The sequence below is a fragment of the Typopeltis vanoorti genome, chromosome 25 (assembly GCF_054136105.1).
Source record: "Typopeltis vanoorti isolate ZY-2024b chromosome 25, IOZ_Tvanoo_1.0, whole genome shotgun sequence".
Classification (NCBI taxonomy): Eukaryota; Metazoa; Arthropoda; class Arachnida; order Uropygi; family Thelyphonidae; genus Typopeltis; species Typopeltis vanoorti.
The window spans coordinates 50454955-50478042 of NC_143573.1; the positions used below are offsets into that span (position 1 = coordinate 50454955).

Consider the following 23088-nt stretch of genomic DNA (forward strand, 5'->3'; position numbering starts at 1 on the left):
GGTAGGAGTAGCAGATAAAGAGTTGAAGTTTAAAGGGCATATAGCTAAAGTTAAGGTAGCTCATGGGATTGCTTAGCTGTTGAAGAACACACTAACAAGCAGCAATTAAGGAGTTATCGTTTCTCTTTATAAGAGGAATGACAACTCCTTTTACAACAAACTATTACTCTTTATAAGTTGAGTAATAGTGTGGTTAGTAAGGGTGTGAGAAGAGTAGATTTTTTGCTTGGAGAGTGGTAATTGAATGGAATGGGTTGCAGGATCAGTTGTGAGTGCCTTGTCTGTTAATGGGTACAAGAAAAGGTATGCTAGATATTGTGTTGATGGTTTGGGTCTCCAAGACTCTGTGTAGGTGCTTGTACAACAACAACAATAATAATATTTGTGAATTTGTAAAAATTGACTTGCACTTTGTAGGAAGGAATGTGATACCCACTTAAGAGCTTCTGTTTGATGCATAGCATGCATATGACACAACCCAGTGTGAACATATTAAGAACTTTTTTTCTGGCCTTCAATTTCTTGCGCTGTTGGCTGTCTCAGTTGTACTAGTAGTATATCTTTCAGTTATATCTGGTGCTGTTATTTAGCACTTTTCAGGTTTAGAGATTTCATTTTGTGATTTAATCTGCTTTGAACATTTTGTTGGTTATGTTCAAGAGCTGCAGCACCAGTGCGGCTAGTAGATTTGAGTTTTATATCTGGATCCCTGGTGATGAAGATATATTAGAAAAGGTCCAGATAAGATTTGCTAAGATGGCAACATTAGAATGTTGGGTATGAAGAGAGATTGAGGAAATGCATTGAGCAATTTTCAGGTTTAGAGATTTCATTTTGCAATTTAATCTACTTTGAATGTTATTATAGTTTCTGATATTTTAAAGAAATAATAGAGCAAGTTGCCATTGCATCTAACATGTTGCACATAATCAGTATGTGTAGATAGGTTCTTATTGCTGTGCTGCTGCATGATACTTCCATTTTTTTTGGGGGGGGGATATTACTTGTGTTTTAACAGTAATACTAAAGGGTGAAATAGAATTAAGAGATAAAAGAAATTGTATCTGACATTAGAATAGTCTCTTGTTCTTCCTTACCTTTTTCTATTCTCTGAGAAAATTTTCCACATTAACCTGGTAACAACCCCTGACCAATTTATATGTCTCAATCATATCCCCTCTTTTCCTCCTCCTCAAGTTTTATGCATTTCCTCAATCTGTCTTCATACCCAACATTCCAAACTTGCCACCTTAGAAAATCTTATCTGGACCCTTTTTAATATATCATCATCACCAGGATTACAGAAATACAAATTAAATCTACTAGCCACAAAAAAAATGTTACTCACACAAGGTATCTGTCAACTTTATATAAATATTATTATAGGCTATGTTTTCAAAAACTTACTGTTATGACTGATGACAAAACAAAGTAATACTTTCTTTAATTCTTACCATACATTACATGTAGTAATAGAGAAATATGCTTTCCTTTAATGTGGATTAAATGCCTCTATAGCTAAGTTGGTATGGATGAGCCCTCTAGTTGAAAAGACCTAGGTTCGAATCCTGTCTATGATGCAAGAAAACATTTATGAAGTCTTTTCAATCAAATGGTGAGTTAGCCAGTCTCATACAAAGGTAGAGAGGTTTTTCCTCCCAGAAACTCTGGTTTTTTGTCCCTGAGAACAGGCAACATACTTACCCCTTGAGGGGATGTAGCAGAGGAATAGTAAGCTGGCTGCATTAAGTAGCCATTAAATTAATGTTGTGAGCTGTGAAAATAAATTTAGGACAATAATATATTATAGTTGCAGACCTACTTAATGGATAAATGTGTTGGAAGAATAAGACATCGATTTACTAGTATTTTTTTTTGGGGGGGGGATGGTATGCAATGGTATGGCATAGCAACAGTACCTTTATTAAATAACAGTGGCACCATGACACAGCATGTGGTATGGCTTTATTCAACTTTTACAGCTAACAAAGAATGTGTTCTGAAACCTATTGTTTCCAAAAAAAAAAAAAAAGTGCTGGATGTATTATAGTAATTAATTAGATTGTGCCAATTACTGGTTTATTTTGTTAATGGATTATAGTGAGTAAAATACAATCTATTTTTTTAAATAATAGATTGTATGATGTGCATATGTGTTCTGTATGTACATGTAAGTTTAAATGCATTGATTTGATTAAAAATTTATTTATTGGAAATGATGACTGTAATTTAATTTAAAGGTAATCATGAGATGAAAAACTTAAGTTTTCTCATGCACTTCAAATATGCAAGATTTACTTTTCCAAGTAAAGTGCAATAACCGTAACATGCAATGGTGGTTCATTTTTCTAACTTCGTGACTGAAATGAAAATCAGAAGTATAATCAGCAATTGAGCATGTGTGGAGCATTTTTCTGTTGAGCATTCTTTTCACTTATATGAAAAGAATACTATGATACTGCTATGAGAGAAGTGAGGGGGGAGTTTTGGAACTCAGTAGCAGATATTAATGAAGCCTTTCATATAGAAAGAAAAGCACTTAAAAGTTATCAATTGTTATGTTACAACAATGATGACAAAACACCATGGAGGAAGAAAATACAGCGGTTGAGTTTTTAATAACTGTTCTTTTTTTCGTAGTTTTTCGCATAGAAAGAAAAGCAAAGTTCTGAATCTTAAAGGGGATAAAAGAATGAAAGAAAGCGATGATGATTGGTTTATGTTATGACTTTTAGTGAAAACCAGCAACTAAAATTGCAAGTGTTTTTGTGATTCTTTAAAAGGGAACGTTGAAATATTTGAATTAAGGATTTAGATTCAGAAGTTTTATTTCCAGCTATCTGGAAATAAAATTTTATTAAATTGATTGGTATCCATGGTTAATCAAATACCCTGACAGTCTTGAGATGTTTTTAAAATGAAAAAAAAAAGTGAATTATTTGCTGCAAAAAAACAATGTATTTTGAATGAGGCTGAAAATTTATTCACCACTTGTTTCTGATCACTCATCTTTGATGAGTGGATTTCCAAAGCCTTGCTCTCATCACCATGAAAACCAAGTAACCAAATCGGTGCACAATAATCAATATAAGGCCTGATCAAGGTCTTATATAGTGAAACCATAACCTCTATTTCTGCATGTCAAGATCCTTTGCATCATTGATATAATGTGATGACTTCACAGCCTCTGCAATATGACCCCCCTAAACTTCAGCATCTTGTTCACCACCACTACTCCCAGATCTCTCATCTCTTCTTTTTCCTTCAGAATTTCTCTTCAAAGTGTATACTTGTCATACCATTGTTGTTTACCAGAATTTGGAACCTTACGCTTTAAAACATTGAGCTGATAGTTCCAGTTGCCTTCTTGTTCATATAATCTGTTTAAGTCCTGCAAGACCACAACATGTTTGCTTCCTTATTGTTCTCCCCATTTTGCATCATCTGCAGACATTGCATTTCTTCTGTTAAACCCATCCAATATTATTAATATACAAGTTGAACAACAGTGGCCCTGAAATAGACTCCTGTGGCACACCACTAACAACTTACCTCTTTTGGGATATCACCCCTTTCCTCATATACAACTTGCTGATATCTATCTGACAGCCAGTTACCCATCCACCTCACTGGTTTCTCCACTTTATGTGGACATAATTACCTTGCTATCATTGGTAAGAATTATGTCTGCACAAAGTGGAGATGTAAAAGGGAAACAGTACTTCCTCTTCCATCTTTTCCTTTCTGATTTCTGAAAAAAAAAAAAAAAAACATACCCTTCAGTTTCTATTCCTGTTAGAATATCATCCTTATCCAACCATGTTTCACTTATTCCAAGAATTATAGGTGCATAAACTCAGTGAAACTGTTTCATCTCCCTTATTTTTGATGCTCTTTGAATAAACTGAGAAATTTACTTTTAGGTCTTATCCATGCCTCTTGTCAGTTGTGATTTCCTCACATCTATCTATGCCCAGACACTTTATCATCACTTATCCTATATATCTTCTCAGATCATCCTATTCCTATGCAGACCATCCCCATATACATGTTCACTACTGCTGCCAATATCCACTTTCCTTATACGCTGTTTCCCTATCCATCCACCCTGATCCTCATTTTCCTGTTCATCTTTTACTACTCACTACTGCTACTATTTTCATTTATGACCACTTCAGTCTCACCTGTTCCTCTCTCTCTCTCTCTCTCTCCACCTGATATTTCACTTTACCTCTTACTTCTATAGATGTTATGTTCACATCACTTATTGCACTTCTTCTAGCAACAGTTTCTCCAGTTGACTCACACTGAACACATTTACATTTAAATTCAACCCATTTTCCCTTTGGTAGAAATCCATCCTTCCCTCAAATGCATCCCACTTATTTACAAATTCTGCTCCCTTCTCCTCACACAGCTCTTTTAACATGCTATTTATGATTCTTGCTGTCTGTCTCTACTTGTCACTCTCATGCCTTGACAGCATGCTATGACCATCTTTCCTCCAACACTATTATCTTTCACTCTTTTCAATAACCTTCTAATATCCATCCTTAAATTCTCCTTATGTCCAATCAAATCGTTTGTTTCCACAACCACCACCAACTCTCTTGCTCATTTACTTCTCATATCCAAAGCATCAGTTATCTTGTGAATCTTTCCTCCTGAAAACAGACCTTGTGAATCTTTCCTCCTGAAAACAGACCTTGTGGATCTTTTCATTTACCACTCCTGTAATAGTGGAATCTCCATATGTTTCTATTTCCAAGTCATTCATCATCTCTTTTTTTTATCTACTTTCCTTCATTCTACTGTTTTTTTCTCTCTTTCATTGCTATCCACCAGATCTAATCTCACTGTGAATATTCTTCATCTCATTTCTCATTCTGATCAACTTTTTCATTAAATTTTGCATCCTGGCAAGCATACTACCTGTTGCTCCTGCAGTGCTGCTTCCTTTCTACTTTCCTTCTCTTCCACAGTGTCACTTGCTTTTGTTATATCATACATACTTTCTTTAATTTTCACATTTTTACTTACTTTCATTCTGTAATTCATAGTCTTTTGTTCCTGCATTTATGCTCATTTTCATTCATCTGTTGGTTTTGCATTTACTAATAATCATAATCCAACAAAATATTGAACTTTTGACATATCCATAGCTTCTGTCATCTTCTGTTCAGTCACTCTACAAAAACATTCTCCATATTCAATCATGTGTACATTCTTAACTCAAAACAGTGAACGATTTTCAAAAAATCTACACTTTAATTACATTGAATTTTCAGGCTATGTGCAAATCTTGTTCATACTGCCATGTTGTCATTGTTCACTGCAAGCTTCAAAATTTTAGTATAAGAAATGTCCATAACAAGCTTTCCAAAGCTTACCAATCATGCAGTTATGCTAAGCTAAGAAAAATAAGCAGAATTTTACCAGAACACATTCATTATTCCACTTATTACTACAAAAATAAAACTTAGCTTTTCAATAGCTATTTTTCTGCAGCCTGGCACCATCTTTGAAACAATTCAAGTGTCTGCTAGACACTTTCTTATACAAATAATAGTTTTTGGGTGTGTAGAATTTATTTTTTATGTTTGGTTTCTTGCTTTTCTTTATCCTGATGATGCTGCCATATAACTGATGTGAAATGTGTGGATGTTTTTTTTCTTTAAATCCAGTATAAATATTTCCATGAGTGTTACTGATTGAAAACGTCTGTTCTGTTTATTATATCTGTATATTGTATCATGCTATTCATGATCAATTACTCATAGTAACATCTTTTTTTGCACCTTTAACCACTAAACTGGTCTGGACATGTTTACCCTGATAATTACCATATTTGCTGGCGTATAAGACACACCGGCCTATAAGATGCAACCCCTTTTTTGGACACATTTTTTAGGAAAAAAAAAACTTTATCACTGAATATTATAATAAATTTACAGTATTTCAAATATAAAGTAATAAGTAGGTCTACTTTCAACAAATACCTACAGTAATCTAACAAGAAAGAGTACCCACCTTTTAATCTTCTTCGTCAAAACCCAGAAATTCATCTCCAGAGCTAAATAAAGAGATACTTGAAACTTCTTCTAAATCAGAATCTGAGTCCTCATACAACAAATTGTCCTCTGTACCATCCAGTGCATTACTAATGCCACACTTCTTAAATGATTTAACCACTGTCTCAGTTTTCACAGCATCCCATGAAGCTTTCACCCACTCACAAACTTGCGAAATGCTAGGCCTCTTCCTTCTTCCTGATGGCGTAACCTCAAAATCTGAAGACTTCATCTAGCAGTCTTCTGGATGCAGTGTTCCACTTCTCCTTCATAAATCCCTTAAATGGTTTATTAATACAGACATCTCAATGTTGAAGCAGACTGGTTAGACCTCCTGGAATTGCAGCTAACTGAGTTTTCAATTGCTTGAGTTTATTTTTAACATCTTCTGTTCTGTGAGAATGAAACTGATCCCATACTAGCAGGGCAGGCTTCTTCAACAGTCCGCCAGAGGACCTAGACCAAATGTTATCTATCCATAACTGGAATACATAACTAACATAACTGGAATGCTCTCACACACTGCAAGGAAGCAAGAAAGAAATCGCGTAACTCGAAACAGAGAAAAATTCCAGAAATGAAAGTAATAAAATACTGAGTATCAGTGTATAAGACACACCCTGTATTTCAGACCTATTTTCAAGGGAAAAAAGTGCATCTTATACGCTGACAAATACAGTACATAGATGTGAAATGGCTGGTGAAATCGATATAACATTTGGATATGGATATGAAGATTATATTTTTGATATATTTTATCTGTTTGAGTGGTTAAACAGAAGAGACAACTTGAATTTTTTAATGCATTATATATTAATTTTATTTATTATTATTTTTTCCATTTAAGTTTAAATGCAAAACACTAACATTGCTGTTTATATTTGTGGTGACAAACATACGCTGTTTACACCTAAAAGATTATTATTATTATTTTTTTATATGTTGCTCCTGAATAATTTAATTTTGCTCTAAACTTAAAAAATTTTAGATATCACCAGTATTTTGATCTGGAAGGAGAATCTGGAATTGTTGTACGTGGAATCGGGACAGCTGTTTTTTTGACAAAATTAACTGAGCAGTTACAGCAGGTTACTTCACCACCAAAAGATGGTTCCCAGGAGTAAGTTATAAAAATAATTTATGAAAGGCAAGAGAAATTTGAATGAAAGAAAATCATTTATATTTTCAAACTAAAAGCAGACTGTCTGTTCTTGTGTTTACTCAACACTTAACCATATTGTTTTCTTCATATAACGCCTTGGTTTTGAACTCCAAAAAAAAAAATATATATATATGTCATGGTTAAAGTGATAAATCCGGTTATTATTAATAATTACTGGTTATTATTAATTATTACTGGTTAAAATGAATAATTTACGAGAATTAATCATTTTAACCGGTTAAAGTGAATAATTTCTAGAGGAGTCTGGTAAATGTAATAAAAACATGTTTATAGGCTTTATATATAAGTTTTCATTCTCAATAGAAATGATAACAGCTTAGGTTAGTTTATAATGAAAAAGTATGGAAAGTACTTCTTTTGCAGTCAGTGAAATCAGAAATCATTATAAACTAACCTAACCTAAACTAACCTGGATGTCGCATGTCGAACCAGAGTGTAGTCATAGTTTATCATGGGCAGATTAATGGGGATGAAAGATAAGCGTTGTTGTGGGCCGAGCTTAATGATTGTAGGCAGATAAATGGGGATAACAAATAAAAGTTGTCGTGGGCAGATGAATGGAGATAATAGATGATTTATCTATTATCCCCATCCATCTGCCCACAACAACTTTTATTTGTTATCCCCATTTATCTGCCCGCAATCATTAAGCTTGGCCCACAACACCGTTTATCTTTCATCTCCATTAATCTGCCCACAACAAACTACGACTACACTCTGGTTTGACATGCCATATCCAGGTTAGTTTATAATGATTTCTGATTTCATTGAGTGCAAAAGAAGTACTTTCCTTACTTTTTCATTATTAACTAACCTAACCAATAAAGGTTAGGTTAGTTTATAATGATTTCCAACGATAAAGGAAAGGTTAGTTTATAATGATTTCTGATTTCATTGAGTGCGAAAGAAGTACTTTCCTTACTTTTTTCATTATAAACTAACCTAACCTAACCTAAGCTGTTATAATTTCTATTGAGAATGAAAACCTATATACAAAACCTATAAACATGTTTTTATTACATTTACCAGACTCCTCTAGGAATTATTCACTTTAACCGGTAATTATTAATAATAACCAGATTTATCACTTTAACCGTAACATACATGTATGTATGATACTCAGCTGCAGTGTTTTAACTCAACTGCAAATCATTTTTATTACTGTTCCAAAGATTATTGGCAGTTATGGAAGTCAGTAAAGGTAGTCTAAGAATGTTGAGAAAATCAGAATATAACTTAATTTTATTAGCACAAACTTTAGTAGTGCCAAGGTAATTTTATTTAGTAAAGCCAATTCTTTTATTAAGAACTTTTAAAATTTAGAGTGCCATTTCAGCTCTAAAAAAAGCTCTAGTCTGCCAGTAACTTAGTAATATCAAAATAACACTGGTTCTACTTTAATTATGTCATTCATTATTTAAAATGTTATTCATTTGCATAACATTCAAAGGTCTGAAGTGTGAAGGTTTGTATTAATTACTTTTGGCCTTATTTCCCTATCCTAGGGCATTCTAAATACTACAGTGTGGTAAATTATATTATTTAGTAGCAATACAATGTAAATAGCAATAGAAAAACTAAACATTACTCACTTCTTTTGTTATTTTATGTATAATGGATTTTGTTTGTTTTGAGACTAACCTGGGAAAAAAATAATAGCAGCATTGCAAATCCACTGAAAATTTTTACAAATTCCCATTTGGATCCCCTCCACCCCAACGTCTAGTCATAAATTAATACCTTGACTTGAAAGAAATGGTTGAATACAGGTAACAGTTCCAATACATGCTGGTACTGGGTTAGGGGGAATGTAAATTTGTTATTTTGCTTGCTGATTTTGCAAAATGAGGGAGGAGAATAGTTAATTAAATTGATGTAGAGATCTTATAGGGTGATCTAAATTATTATTATCACTCAAGACCCCATGGAGTCAAAGACTCATCTGAAAGATCTTTTTATCATACACACAGCTCATCATACTATGCTTTAAACACACTCAAATTCTCTGTGGACACCACACTCTCAAGCAAGGCATTCCAATCATTCATAGCTCTGCATGAAAAAAATCTCCTTCTCACTCCCCTACTCACACCCTCTTTATACAGTTTCCAGGGATGACCTCTGGTTCTCTCCTGATCTCCCACTATTTTCTGCAGAACCTCTCCATCATTGATCCTATAACAACCCCTCACTAACTTGTAGGTTTCTATCATATCTCCCCTCTTCCTCCTGTCCACGGGACTTTGTAAATTGCATCTTTTCAATCTTTCCTCATACTCGACATTCCAGAGGTTAGAAACTACCTTAGCCAGTCGCCTCTGGATCCTTTCCAACATCTCTTCATCCTTCTGAAAACCAGGTAACCAAATCTGGGCACAATAGTCCATGTGTGGCCTAATCAAAGCCTTATACAATGGAACAAGAATCTCCCTACTTCTACAAGTCAGTGTCCTCCACATCATTCCCAGAAGTCTTTGTGTTGTCTTCACAATTTTGGCGATGTGTCCCCTAAATTTCAGATCCTTATCCGCTATCACCCCCAGATCTCTTATTTCCTCTACCTCCAACAATATATTCTCACCAAGCATAAATTCTGCATCCCATCTTTGTTTTCCAAATTTTTAAACCTTTTATTTTGCAACATCGAACTCACATCTCCCATTCCCGTGCCCAATCACTCAATTTATTCAAGTATTCTTGTAAGGCCACAACATCTTCTCTACTCTTCATGGTTTGTTCCAACTTTGCATCATCTGCAAACAACTGAATATCTCCATCCAAATCTTCACAAATATCATTAATATACAAGTTAAATAGTAATGGCCCTAAAACAGACCCCTGAGGTACACCACTAGTGACTTTCCTGGATATCTCTTCCCCCATACACAACTTGTTGATACCTATCAGATAGCCAGTCTCCATTCCAATGCACTGATCTAATATCCAACCCCATCCGCTCTAGTTTGACTATCAACTTATCATTCGGTAATCTATCAAAAGCCTTTGCAAGATCTAAGTATGTTACTGTGTATCCTTCTCCTCTGTCCAAGGAAACAGTCACTTTATTGTAATAAGTAAGTAGATTACTAAAACATGATCTCCCTTTAGCAAATACATGCTGACCATCAAAGATAATAACATTGTTGTCAACCCAATTCTGGATCCTAGTTCTCACAAGCTTCTCCAACAATTTAACCACAACACCTAACACACATATAGGCCTATAGTTTGATGCTTGAGTTCTCTCACCTCCTTTATGAAGTAGCACAATCTTGCCCTCCTTCCACTCCTTAGGAACTTGACCCAGTGCAAGACTCATATTAAAAAAATATGTCAAGGCTGGCGTCAACTCCCTGGCACATTCCTTCAGAATACATGGTGATAATATTATCAAGTCTCACAGCCTTATATACATATAGTTTGCTCAACTCCCCATACACCACTTGCTCACCTATAGTCAGTCTCTCCTCCTCATCATCAACTGCTCTCAATCTCACCATGAAGTCACATTCACAAGATCGAAAGACCTTTATCAACTGCTGATTAAGTATCTCCACCACACCTTCTGTAACAGCTGTCTTTATACCATTTTCTCCAATCAATGTCATCCTTCCATAATCATTCTTTCTTTTTCTTGCTACATATTGAAAGAACTCCTTAGGATTCTTTTTGGCCTCATTAGTTAACTGCTGTTCATACCTCACTTTAGTTACCCTCATGAACTAAGTCACCTGCCTTGCCTGGTCTTTGTAATCCTCATGGAATTGGTTATTTACACTTCTCTTATGCTTCCATAATGCCCTTTTTCTCTGTATCGCATTCTTAATCTCTATTCATTCATTTCACACCTACCTTATTTAACCTTCTCACCCTTGGAATACATTTAGACATTGCATTTACTACTATGAAAAGGTTAAAAAATAGATTGGTTGAAGGGTAATGGTTATCGGTTCAGTGCTTATAAAATGCAAGGTTTTACATTTTGTGTCAAAAAGACTACAAGGCATGCATTACATAGCTAGAACCAGAAAAAAAATTTATTATGGTTAGATATTGGACAATGGTGTACAGAGTTGAAGTTCAGTGGCTATGTTGTCGAAGTGGATCCTCTGACAATCAGTGATAAGGATATTATTGTCCTTTTAATAAGGTTTTGGTGCAACCACATATGGACTGTGCACAGATTTGGTTACTCATCTTGGGAATGAAGAAGTGGTGGAGAGATCCAGAGACAAGTGATGAAGAAAGTGACTGTTTTATGAAGTGCTCCCTTATATGAGAATAGACTGAAATTTTGTAGGTTATAAAGTTTAGTTGATAGAAAAGAGGGAATGTGATAAAATCAAATTTTTTAATATGATTCCCACTTGTGAAAGATTCTAAACCTATAGCACATTAGTACTGTGGGTAGGCTACAAAGGGGTTTTATAGAGTAGAAGCTGAAAACATTTTTCAACACATGATACAATGGAAGAGAACAACCATGATACTGAAGAAAATTTTCAATATATGACAAGAATGGAACAGAACAAGAGATCAACCATGAAAGTGGTGTAAGAGATTGGTTAGCAGGGGTATGAGAATTAGATTCTTTGTTGGATAGTGGTGAATGAGTGGAATAGGTTGTTAGAGGTGGTTATTAGTGTTTTGTCAGTGAAGAGTAAGGAGAGTTATGACAGGTATTGTGTGAATAATGATTGGTATAGGCCTTCCACGGTGAGTCATTGGACTACATGAAGATGTCCATATAATAAATGATGATACTCATCAATCCTGAATTCTAGTAGTTTCAGAAAACTTGTCACCAGTTTGTATCAGAACAAGAACTTAAATTTTTTTGTTGGGTGATGGAATTCGTGCTGTATGTCATAAACGTTTTTTTTTGAATCGAGGATTCACATCATTCATGATCTATATTTCATATTCTGTTGCAGCCCATTGTAAGAATTATCTAGAATCAGAGCCAATGCTGTGTACTGGTAACTATATCATTCTTAGATAACCGATGCCAGTTACTGTTTATGTGAACTTTGGCTATAGGGGTTGTTCAGTAATGAATCTCTCTTCCAAATGCTATCTCTGGTTTGCTGTCTGAGCCATGAGGGTGAAATCCATTATTATATATGTATATATATTATATCTTTTAATTTGCCTTATTTTACTGATAATGGTTTGTTATTTTCAGGCTGAAATATCTGATGCATTTTAAGATAATTAAATATTTTGTGTTAATGCACAAGAAAATATTTGAATAACACTGAATAGCCATATACCTGGTTATTGTTATGCATTTTGCTGCTGAGAGTAGATGCTGACTGATATGACTCCTTTGTTCCAGAAAGATGTGATTCATTACTTGAAACTTATAGGCAAGCATCTAAGTTCTCTAAAGAGAATATGGTGAGTTCAAGAAAGGAGTAGCATGATTATGCTGCTCCTTTCTTGAACTCACCATATTCTCTTTAGAGAACTTAGATGCTTGCCTATAAGTTTCAAGTACTGAGTTCTCTTCAGGTGTAAAAATCAGATCTTATTCAAATAGCATATTTGTCATATTTTCATGTAATCTGCATCAAAGCTTTCTCTGACCATATAAAACTATCACAAGACTAAACCATATTATTTTATTTTTGAATGACTTTTTATAGAAATAATAGAGCGCAATCATTTCAAAGTAATTACTTTTTGTGGTCTTCTGAAATTACAATGACATACAAACTCAGTATTATCATTGGTTGGTATCCAATTTAAGATTTCTTAACAACAAAGTTATCCCATATGTTACTGAAATGTTACTTTAAACAAAATTTAAACAGATAATTTAAAAGGAATTTATAATAGAGACTAAAATGGAAAAGTAGTAAAATAATAAAGTGAAATGCTTCTATATTGCATTTAATAACAGTGATGCTCAAAGACAGATAGATCAGAGTTCATATCCCATCTATGACACAGAAAACTTTATAAGGGCTCTTTAAATGTAGGGAGCTATTAGACAGAGTTTGTTCTTCCTGAAATTTGGAGTTTTAATCCTACAAAACAGGTAAACCAGCCCAAAACACATGCAACTTACAGACATAGCAGATTATTCAGGTAGGACAGATTAACTGTCTTATCATGGCATTAATTGCCTATCTACAGTTGTAACATAGTATAGTTTTGCTATAGTATATTAGTGTAGATTTTAGTGTTTTTACGTGGGTGATCTGAGAAGTTCTCAGCCTCGACCATAAATGGCAACACTATCGGCAAGATTTTTTTTATCCAAGTTGGTACATCTGTCATAAGCATCTGTGTGAAATTGCAAGTCATTCTATCAAGTAGTTTGTTTTATACAACTGTCTGAAGTAAAAGTGTTGTCTGTATCCCTTGAAATGGATAAAATTGAGTATCGTGCAGTTATAAAATTCTTTGTAAAAGAAGGTTTAATGCCAAAAGAAATTCATTCGAAGTTCATAAAAGTTGATGGGTACACTCTTCTCCTTCAATATAATTATTCCAGTTTTGTGACCACATGTTTATTAAAGAAAACTATTTTTAAAACTAAACAAGTACTAAAAACAGCACCCGATAAGTTATTATTATTATTATTATTATTATTCAGGCCTCCAAGGAGTCAAAAGACTCATCGAGGGAGGTCCTTCCTAAGACATAAAGTCTGTCAAGACTCATCGAGGGGAGGTCCCCCCCCCCGAGAAACACAAATTCTATCATACCACTCTTTAAACTCGCTGACCGTTCTCGCTCCCACCACTCCATCAGGCAATGCATTCCACGGCTCAACCACCCTCCACACAAAGAAACCACTCCTTACCCTCTTGCTCACAGTTTCCTTTTGTAACTTCCAGGGATGGCGTCTTGTCATCACTCCTTCCCGCTGTTCAACCAAGCGAAAGAACTCCCCAGTGTCAACCCTGTAACCACCTCTCAACAGTTTAAAAGTCTCTACCATATCACCTCTCCTTCTTCTATCCACCAAACTCTGCAGTCCACATTCTCTCAGCCGATCCTCAACTATCCTTGTACAGTCCTGAAACGATCTTTGTCATCTGTCTTTGTATCCTTTCCACAGTTAATTTATCCCCTTCAAATCCTGGGGACCAAATCTGAGAACAATAGTCCAAGTGTGGTCTGATCAGAGACTTATACAACGGAATGATAACCCTCTTATCTCTGCAGGTCAGTGTCCTTCTCATAATAGCAGCAATCCTCTGTGTTACCTTCACCACCTTTGCAATATGTCCCCTAAACTTCAGGTTTCTATCAATCATCAACCCCCAGATCTCTTGTCTCCCCTACTTCCTCCAGCATAACTCCTCCCATAGAGTATGCAGCATCCCATCGATGTGTCCCAAACCTCAAGACCTTACATTTTGCTGCATTAAACTGACACCCCCATTCATTTGCCCATCTATCTAGCTTATTTAAATCCTCTTGAAGGGCTACCACATCTGCACTATTATTAATAATCCTTCCCAGCTTCGCATCATCTGCAAACAACTGAATATCCTCCTGCAATCCACTGGCTATGTCATTGATATAAAGGTTAAACAATATAGGTCCTAGTACTGAGCCCTGTGGGACCCCACTTGTAACCCTCTGCCTCCTGGAAACTGCTCCACCATACACAACTCTCTGATACCTATCAGACAGCCAATCCTGAATCCAGTTGACCAATCTGACATCCAGACCCATGTGCTGCAACTTAAATATCAGCTTATCATGTGGCACCCTATCAAATGCCTTCGCCAAGTCTAAGAAAATTGCAGTATATGCCTTTCCCTCATCTAATGTTCTTGTAACTTTATTATAAAAGGCTAGCATATTGCTAAAACAAGAGTGTCCTTTCACATATCCATGTTGATTCTCACAGATAACTTTACCCTCATCTGCCCAATGCTGTATACGGTCCCTCACTACTTTCTCCAAGATCTTAACAACTACTGATGACACACAGACTGGCCTATAATTAGACACTTCCAGTCTGTTACCACCCTTATGCAATGGCACTATCTTACCTTCCTTCCATTCCCTGGGCACCTTTGCCAAAGCCAGACTTTCATTGAAAAGCCACGTTAAAGGCACTGTCAATTCCCTAGCACATTCTCTCAAAACTCGTGAAATACCATCCAGTCCCACAGCTTTACTGACATCCAGAGTACTCAGTATCTGAAACACACTCTCCTCCTCCTGTACCTCCAGACCTCGAACCAGTCCTATCCCTCTAGCAGTAAAACTGACTCCTGTAGGATGAAATACTCCAATAAAGTGTTCATTGAACAATTCCACTATATCCTCTGCATCAGTCACTCTATTCCCATTTTTATCCCACAATATCATTCTTCCACAATCATTTCTCCTCCTACTGGCCACATAGCTAAAAAATTCCCTAGGATTTTCTTTGGATCGTAGGGCCAATCTCCTCTCATATTCCAGTTTCGCTTTCCTTATTACACTAGTCACTCTTCTGGCCTGTGTCTTATATTCCTCATGCATCTCTTCACCTGTCTCCTTATATCTCTTCCATAGCCTCTTTTTCGCATGCAATTCCTGTTTAATTTTGTTTGTCATCCACTTTACTCCAAATTGCGTCCTCTTCTTCACTCATGGTATACAACTTACCATTGCTGATAACAAATATTCTTTCACAATTTCCCACGCACTAGTGATATCCCGGCCTTCCAATTCCTCCCTCCATGAAACTTCCTGAAGTTGACATCTAAGACTATTATAATCACCTGCCTCATAATTCCACATAAGTTCCCGTCTCTTTGATACTCCTGCAACACCATAGTCCAAGTCAATGTCCAAGTCAACACCATATGGTCACTCTCTCCAACTGGTGGGAGAGACATCAACTCAGTTATTATCAACTCTTCTGATGCTATAACCAAATCCAAAACTTTTGAACCTCTTGTTCCCTCTGTTACATGTTGCCTAAGACATTTGTCCGTCAAGAATTCTAGAAATTCCATTCCCCTATTGCTACATGCATCTTCCTCTCTCCAATTTATACTACTGAAGTTAAAATCTCCCATAACAATCATTCTTCTTGCACTTGCCAAACTTAGCTGTCTAAACATCTCCTGGTCCCCATCCTCTGTGCTCCTGGGTCTGTAGCAACACCCCACTAAATATCCTGTCTTGCCTACCTCTACCTCACACCAAACACTCTCAAAATCATTTGTCTCACTTCCTTCCAAATTCTCCACTCTTAAAGGACATAGGTCATCACTTATCATAAGCAGTACCCCACCACCACGCTTTCCCCTCCTATCCTGACGAAAAATGCTATACCCAGCGACTTCTATTCCTGTTGTTATATCCCCTTCTGTCAACCACGTCTCAGTGATCGCAATAATTTTTGGCCAGGCTGATGCTATCTGCGCCACCAATTCCTCTCCCTTATTCCCGATACTCCTGGCATTAGTATAAAGCATATAAATGCCATTGTTTCTATACCCAGCATTATCTCTTCTAGACTCCACTGGGCTCAGTGTTACCTGACATTGCCTCCCTTCTCCCAAGTATCCATTCCCACAAGAGGCCACCCCTGCTATCATCCTCCCTGGGACACACTGACTCGTTCAGAACAGCAATCTCTCCAGATGCCTACGTCCTTCCTCATTCAAATGTAAACGGTCTCTCGCATACAATTCCTCTCTTTCCTCAAATGCACTCCAAGCATCCACATATACCAGTCCTCTCTTGTCACACATTCTCGCTATTATGCCATTCAATATCACCGCTCTTCTGCTCAGCTCATCATTATCATACCTAGGCAACACGCACACTATTTTTCCTCTCTCTGTCTTCTTCCGTACAGTCTCGAGCAAAAATCTCATATCTCTCGCTGCCCGACTTACATTACCACTCAAGTCATTCGTTCCTACCATCACAATCATCTCATCCACCCTTTCACCTCTCTTAATTGCCATAGCCACCCTTTCTGTTGTTCCTCCTGGCAAACACTCCTCATGCATCCTATCTTGAACACCACGGATCATTGAGTCGCCATACATTATACCTCTTACCATTCCCTCGCTCCTATTGTTTCCATTCTCTCCTCTTCTTTCATTCTCATACTTCTCTCTTCTACTGTTTCCATTCTCTCCTCTTCTAGCACTCCCATACATCTCTCTCATTCCCTCTCTCCTACTGTTTCCATTTTCTCCACTTCTAGCACTTCCATATCCCTCTCTCATTCTGTCTCTCCTACTACTGTTTTCGTCCTCTCGTCTTCTAGCATTCCCATACCTCTCTCTCATTCCATCTCTCCTACCATTTCCATTCTCTCCTCTTCTAGCACTTCCATATCTCTCTCTCATTCCGTCTCTCCTACTGTTTCCATCCTCTCATCTGCTAGCATTCCCATACCTCTCTCTCATTCCCTCTCTTCTACTGTTTCCATTCTCTCCTCTTCTAGCACCCCCATACCTCTCACTCATACTCCCTAAATTCTCTCTCTCTCCTACTCTGATTCGCCTTGCATTTATCTCTTCCATTCTCCTAATCTTATCTTTCATACTTCTGCTCTCATTCACAAGACATTCCACCTCCTCTTTCAACTCATCTATCTTCCTCTGCAGGTCAGTCGCTCTTAATCTAAATTCACTCTCCCAAAGTTTCATTAGTCATCAGACTAACGAAACTTGTCAGGTCTGTTACATTTAACTTATTTGTTAAATTGATCTGTTACGTTCTTGATATAAAGAAGGGTGACTGCTTTCTTGAAATATTGTTTAAGTTTCTTGTAGGTGCTGTATTGAGAATTTTTTTAATTAACTTAATCTTCAGGGGTAAAGAGAACCAAAAGTTTAAAGCACAAACTACTAGAAATTACGAAAATTAGTTCATTTGTTGGTATTGTGAACATCAAAACAGTTAGTTAAAAAACTGAATAACAGATCTATACAACTGTTTAATGCATGTTAGCTGGAGACAGTGCTATTTGTCGCATTCTGTGATTCACACTCACTCTTTCCAAGGTCTGAAATTGGTATTTTTAATAATTTTTTATTAATTTATTTTTTATTTTATTTTTTATTAATTTTTATTAACTTGATTTAAAATCAAACCTTGGTTTTTGTTGCATTGCGTAGGAATTTTGATCATATTTGCTGCCTCTTTGAATTTTCTTGTGAAACAATTCTTATCTATATAGGATATGTTTGTTCTATCCCAGAGGTGCATCATGACCGGTAGAGGTTGTGTGAAATGCCAATCCCAATTTATGTTCTTTCTTATTTTGTACGTCCTTTTGATGTTCACCATTGCGGATTTCTCTCGATCTCCCCATCTGGCCCACATAGCAGATGCCACAGGAACAGTGAATATTATAAATCCCTGATTTTTTCATTGGGTGATGTGGAGGTTTCAGAGGATGAAGAGATTTTGATATTTTTTCAAGTGGCAGGAAAGTCACTTTTATGTTGTATTTGTAGAGAAGTTTAGCTAATTTATCTGTTACATTCTTGATATAAGGAAGGGTGACTGCTTTCTTGAAATCTCTTTTATTTAAGTTTCTTGATCTGTGTTAAGTATTGTATTTCTTCTTTCCATTTTTCTTTTTTACTGGGGATGTTGTATGCTTTATCCCTTAAGGTTTTTATTAGGCCTATTTTTTGCTTGGGGTGGTGATGTGAAGTAGCATGCAGAAATCTTCCTGTGTTTGTTGGTTTTCTATAGATGGAGAATGATAATCTGTTTTTTCTTCTAGTTCCAGAGTGAATTTTATGTTAGGATGTAAGTTATTAAGATAGTCTTGAAATGTAATCAGTTCTAGTGCTGTTCCTGGCTAAATGATGAAGATATTGTCCACATAGCGGAGCCATATTTTTGGTTTTTTGTGCCAGTTTTGTAAAGCCTAATTTTCAAAATTTTCCATGTAGAGATTTGCTAGAGCTGGTGAGAGGGGTGAACCCATTGCTAGTCCTTCTTTTTGTTCCCAGAATTTGTCTTGGTAAAGAAAGAATGTGTTTTTTATGCAATGTTTGTAGAGCTCTACAGTGTCTGGTGGGAAGAGATTTTCTGGGATGTTTACTGTTTCATTTCTTGGAATCTTTGCGAAAAGGTTGACTACATCTAAACTCACTAATATCTCTGAAGGATCTATGTGTATGTCTTTTACTGTTTCTATGAAGTCTATGCTGTTCTTAATGAATGATGGTGTTTTTTCTGTATGTGGTAAAATCAAGTTTGTAAGGTGTTTTGCCAGATTTGAGGTAGGAGAGTCCCTTCCATCCTCTATCGGTCTTAGTGGTATATCTTTTTTATGAATTTTAGGAACTCCATATATTCTAGGCACTAGTGGGTGTTTGGATTGTAGATTTCTTTTGAGTTCCTCAAACCAATTTGGTATATTCTTGATAAGTTTATTGGTTTTGTTGTGAATTCGCCAAGTAGGATCTCTGTCTAATGCTGTGTAGGTATCGGAATCTTCAAGAAGGCTTTTCATTTTGTTGTTATAATCTTCTGAGTTTAAAATCATATATTTTTGAAAATTAAGAAATGGGCTGCCAAGTTTAAACATGGCTGTACCAGCCTTGAAGATGATCCACTGAAGGTTGTTCAAAAAGTGTAACAACACCAGAAATCATTGATCAGTCATGATATGGTATTGGATGACTGGCAAATCAAAGTGCATGAAATTGCTGAGACTATAGGCATTTCAAAAGAACGTGCAGGATATATTCTGCATGAAGAATTGCAAATGAAAAAGTTTTGTGCAAGATGGGTGCTGTGTTGATCAAAAACGCACTCGCATGAAAATCTCTTAACAGCGCTTTGAGTGTTTTAACAAAAATAAAACTGATTTTGTGCATCGATTTCTTACTATGGATGAGACTTAGATTCACCATTACACACCAGAATCCAAACAGCAGTCAAAACAGTGGACAGAAGCTGGTTGTTCAGCGCCAAAGAAGACAAAGTTGGGGTATCGGTGTTTTGGGATGCTAAAGGCATTTTGTGTATTAATTATCTTGAAAAGGGTAAAACAATAACCAGGCAATATTATTCTGATCTTTTAATCAGACTGGATGAAAAAATTCGTGAGAAAAGACTCAGTTTGCAGAAGAAAATAAATCCACTTTCATCAGGACAATGCACCTGTCTACGAGGGTGTTTTGGCAATGGAAAAATTAAGGGATCTGCACTATGAATTGTTGGAACATCCACCCTATTTCCCAGATTTGGCTCCCTCTGACTTCTATCTCTTCCCCAAACTCTTCCTCGTTTTTTTTTTCTTCGAATCAAGAGGTGATTGCAGCTGTAGAGGGGTATTTTGCAGCTCTTCCTGAGAACCACTACAGGGATGGGATAATGGCACTGGAGCAATGCTGGAATAAATGTATTAATCTTAAGGGAGATTATGTTGAAAAATAAAAATAATTTTGAAATTATGAATTCCTGTTTTCATTGTTAGGCCAAGAACTTCAGACCATCCACAGTGTATTTAGTATTTTATAACATATTTTTATTAAGATATTTTATCAATAAGCATAAGTTTAAAATTGCACCAAAAAAGCACAAGAAACGTAATGCTAAGAAGAGCATTGTAGGTGAGAACAAGAAGGCTAGACCCGCTAACAAGGTTATTGGAGATGTGGAGAAGATTAATAAAAATGAATTAACTTCCAAAATAGCAAAATTAAAGCAGATCATGAGATACTGCGGTAATTTGAAAAGTCAAGAGGCATTTAAATGAGCATAGGGAGAGAAGGAAAATTAAGCAGCAAAATAAGAAACAACAATGCATGCAAACAGTAAGTCAGGAAGTAACAGAAATCAGGTATGTTGCATTGTTTGTAAAAAGAAAGATGTTATTTGGTATGGTGACTGTATAATAAAACATGCTATTGATGGAGCGAAAATTAAGAATATAAAGGAAGCAATTCAAAAGCAGAAAAGAAAAGTAAACGAAACAATAATTGTAATAGGTACTAATGACTTAACTAGTAATAAGTTCAGTATGAGAGGGGACATGAAAAGGTTGTTATAAGAGACGAGAGTGAGAAAGTGAAAATCGTCAATATTTTACCTAGATATGATAAAAATGAATTAAGAAGAAGGGCTATGATGGCAAACTATTTGATAGGCTGTGTAGAAGGAATGGATACAAGTTTTTAGATGTGTGGAGTCAGTATAAGGGAGATTAGATTTGTATAAGCGGGATGATCTACACCTGAATGTGTTTCGTATCAGGAGTCTAGAAAAACTAATAAATGGTATGAGACCTAATACAGAGTCAGGAGGAAACTAAATTATAAAGGGAGGAATGAGAATGTGAGTTTAAGAGTGACAATGTTATATAACTGTCTGTATACACGAATGCTAGGAGTATCAGAAACAGAGGGGTAGAGTTTATTGTCTTAGTCAGTATTTTGGGACCTCAGGATTGTAAGCATTAGTGAGACCTGGCTATCAGAATCGACATACTAACTGGTATCAAGTGTAAAGGGTACACTATTTTTAGGAAGGATAGAAAGCAGAGGAGGGGACGTGGTGCAAATGATATCGGATGACTTGAATCCAGTTAGAGTCCAGACCTATGATTGTAGTAGTACTGTTACTATGTTCTCCCCAGGACCTTTTGAATGGGCAAACTGCCCAGCTGGTTTTACTGATCACCTGGCTAATTAATATTGTGAATTGACATGGCTAAATAATGAGCAAGAATAGAAAAATAATTTGACATTTTTTAATTAATAGTGATGAGAAATCAAACTGGAGAGTCTCGATACTCGGGAGACCTGCTCAGTTTCTTGCATTGCAAGCCAGTCTCGAGAGCTTCAGATATTCTCTTTGTGAAATGAATTTTGCTGAATGTGAAAGGGGTTTCTCTGCTTTAAAAAGAATAAAAACCTGTATGAGGAATCACATCAGTCAGAACACTCTAAATCAGTGCTTCCCAAACTTCTGGATGTCAGGGCCCCCCTTTGCAAAAATTAAAATATTTCACGGCCCCCCTCGAAAAAAAATCCTAATAGACAGATATATTATTATAATATATATTGTATTTATATTCAATACAAAACATACACAGCGAATATTGCAAAAATCAAATGCATATATTAAATTTTTTGCCTCTTACCGTTTGGTTCTGAAGATGATGCGGGCTGTTCTGGTAAAATATGAAATACTGTCCTTTTTTTTTTTGAGTCTGTTTCTGATTGTTCGCGGGATTTTTTTTTTTATTTTTTATCAGCCACTTATCCATCTCAGGGATAAATTTTTAACGTAGAATAGATCAAATAATATCACCACTTACCGATACTGGCACACCACAGACTGAAAACATGAAATTAGTGAATATTACCTGAATAAGGGAATCCCCGGACCAGGAACATTTTTCTCTTTTGTGACTTTTCTCCCTTTACAGTAATTAAGCCTAACACGAAACAGACAGCAAAGGCAGGTTATTAAAACGTGCATATGATTGGTGCGGTATTAACAAAAGATCGCGCAACCGAAAGATAAAAGCATAGCTGACAATTGAGTTGAAATACTAACTCTCTTCAACCAAATTCCATATGTGAAACTGCCATAACATTCATTATATATATATATTACTTAGTTTTAACACTTTTATGAATTTTAACACGTTCGGTTGAATTTTATTGCTGCCTTGGGAAATCAAACTCACACACATCTAATTAACAATAGTTTTTAGTTACTGTGTTTGCCCATGCAACATATAGTTTTGTTTCAGTCTATACAGCATAATTTCTGTATGAGGGGACATGCGATTCATTAATTAGTGTGTTTTTATCCCAGTTGTCTCTAATTGCACTATCTGTTGAGAAATATATTACACAGACTCCTCATACCTTA

At 36.0% G+C, this 23088-nt stretch overlaps 1 protein-coding gene across 3 annotated transcripts in view; it reads left to right on the forward strand.

Moving 5' to 3' along the window:
* LOC150092739 (C2 domain-containing protein 5) overlaps positions 1 to 23088 on the forward strand; it is a 615319-nt gene that overhangs the window by 110241 nt on the left and 481990 nt on the right. For all 3 annotated transcript variants that reach the window (XM_090414825.1, XM_090414826.1, XM_090414824.1), the window contains exon 9: positions 7060 to 7191. In XM_090414825.1, the coding sequence (XP_090270951.1) occupies positions 7060 to 7191 (132 nt within the window). The remainder of the gene's footprint in view (positions 1 to 7059; positions 7192 to 23088) is intronic.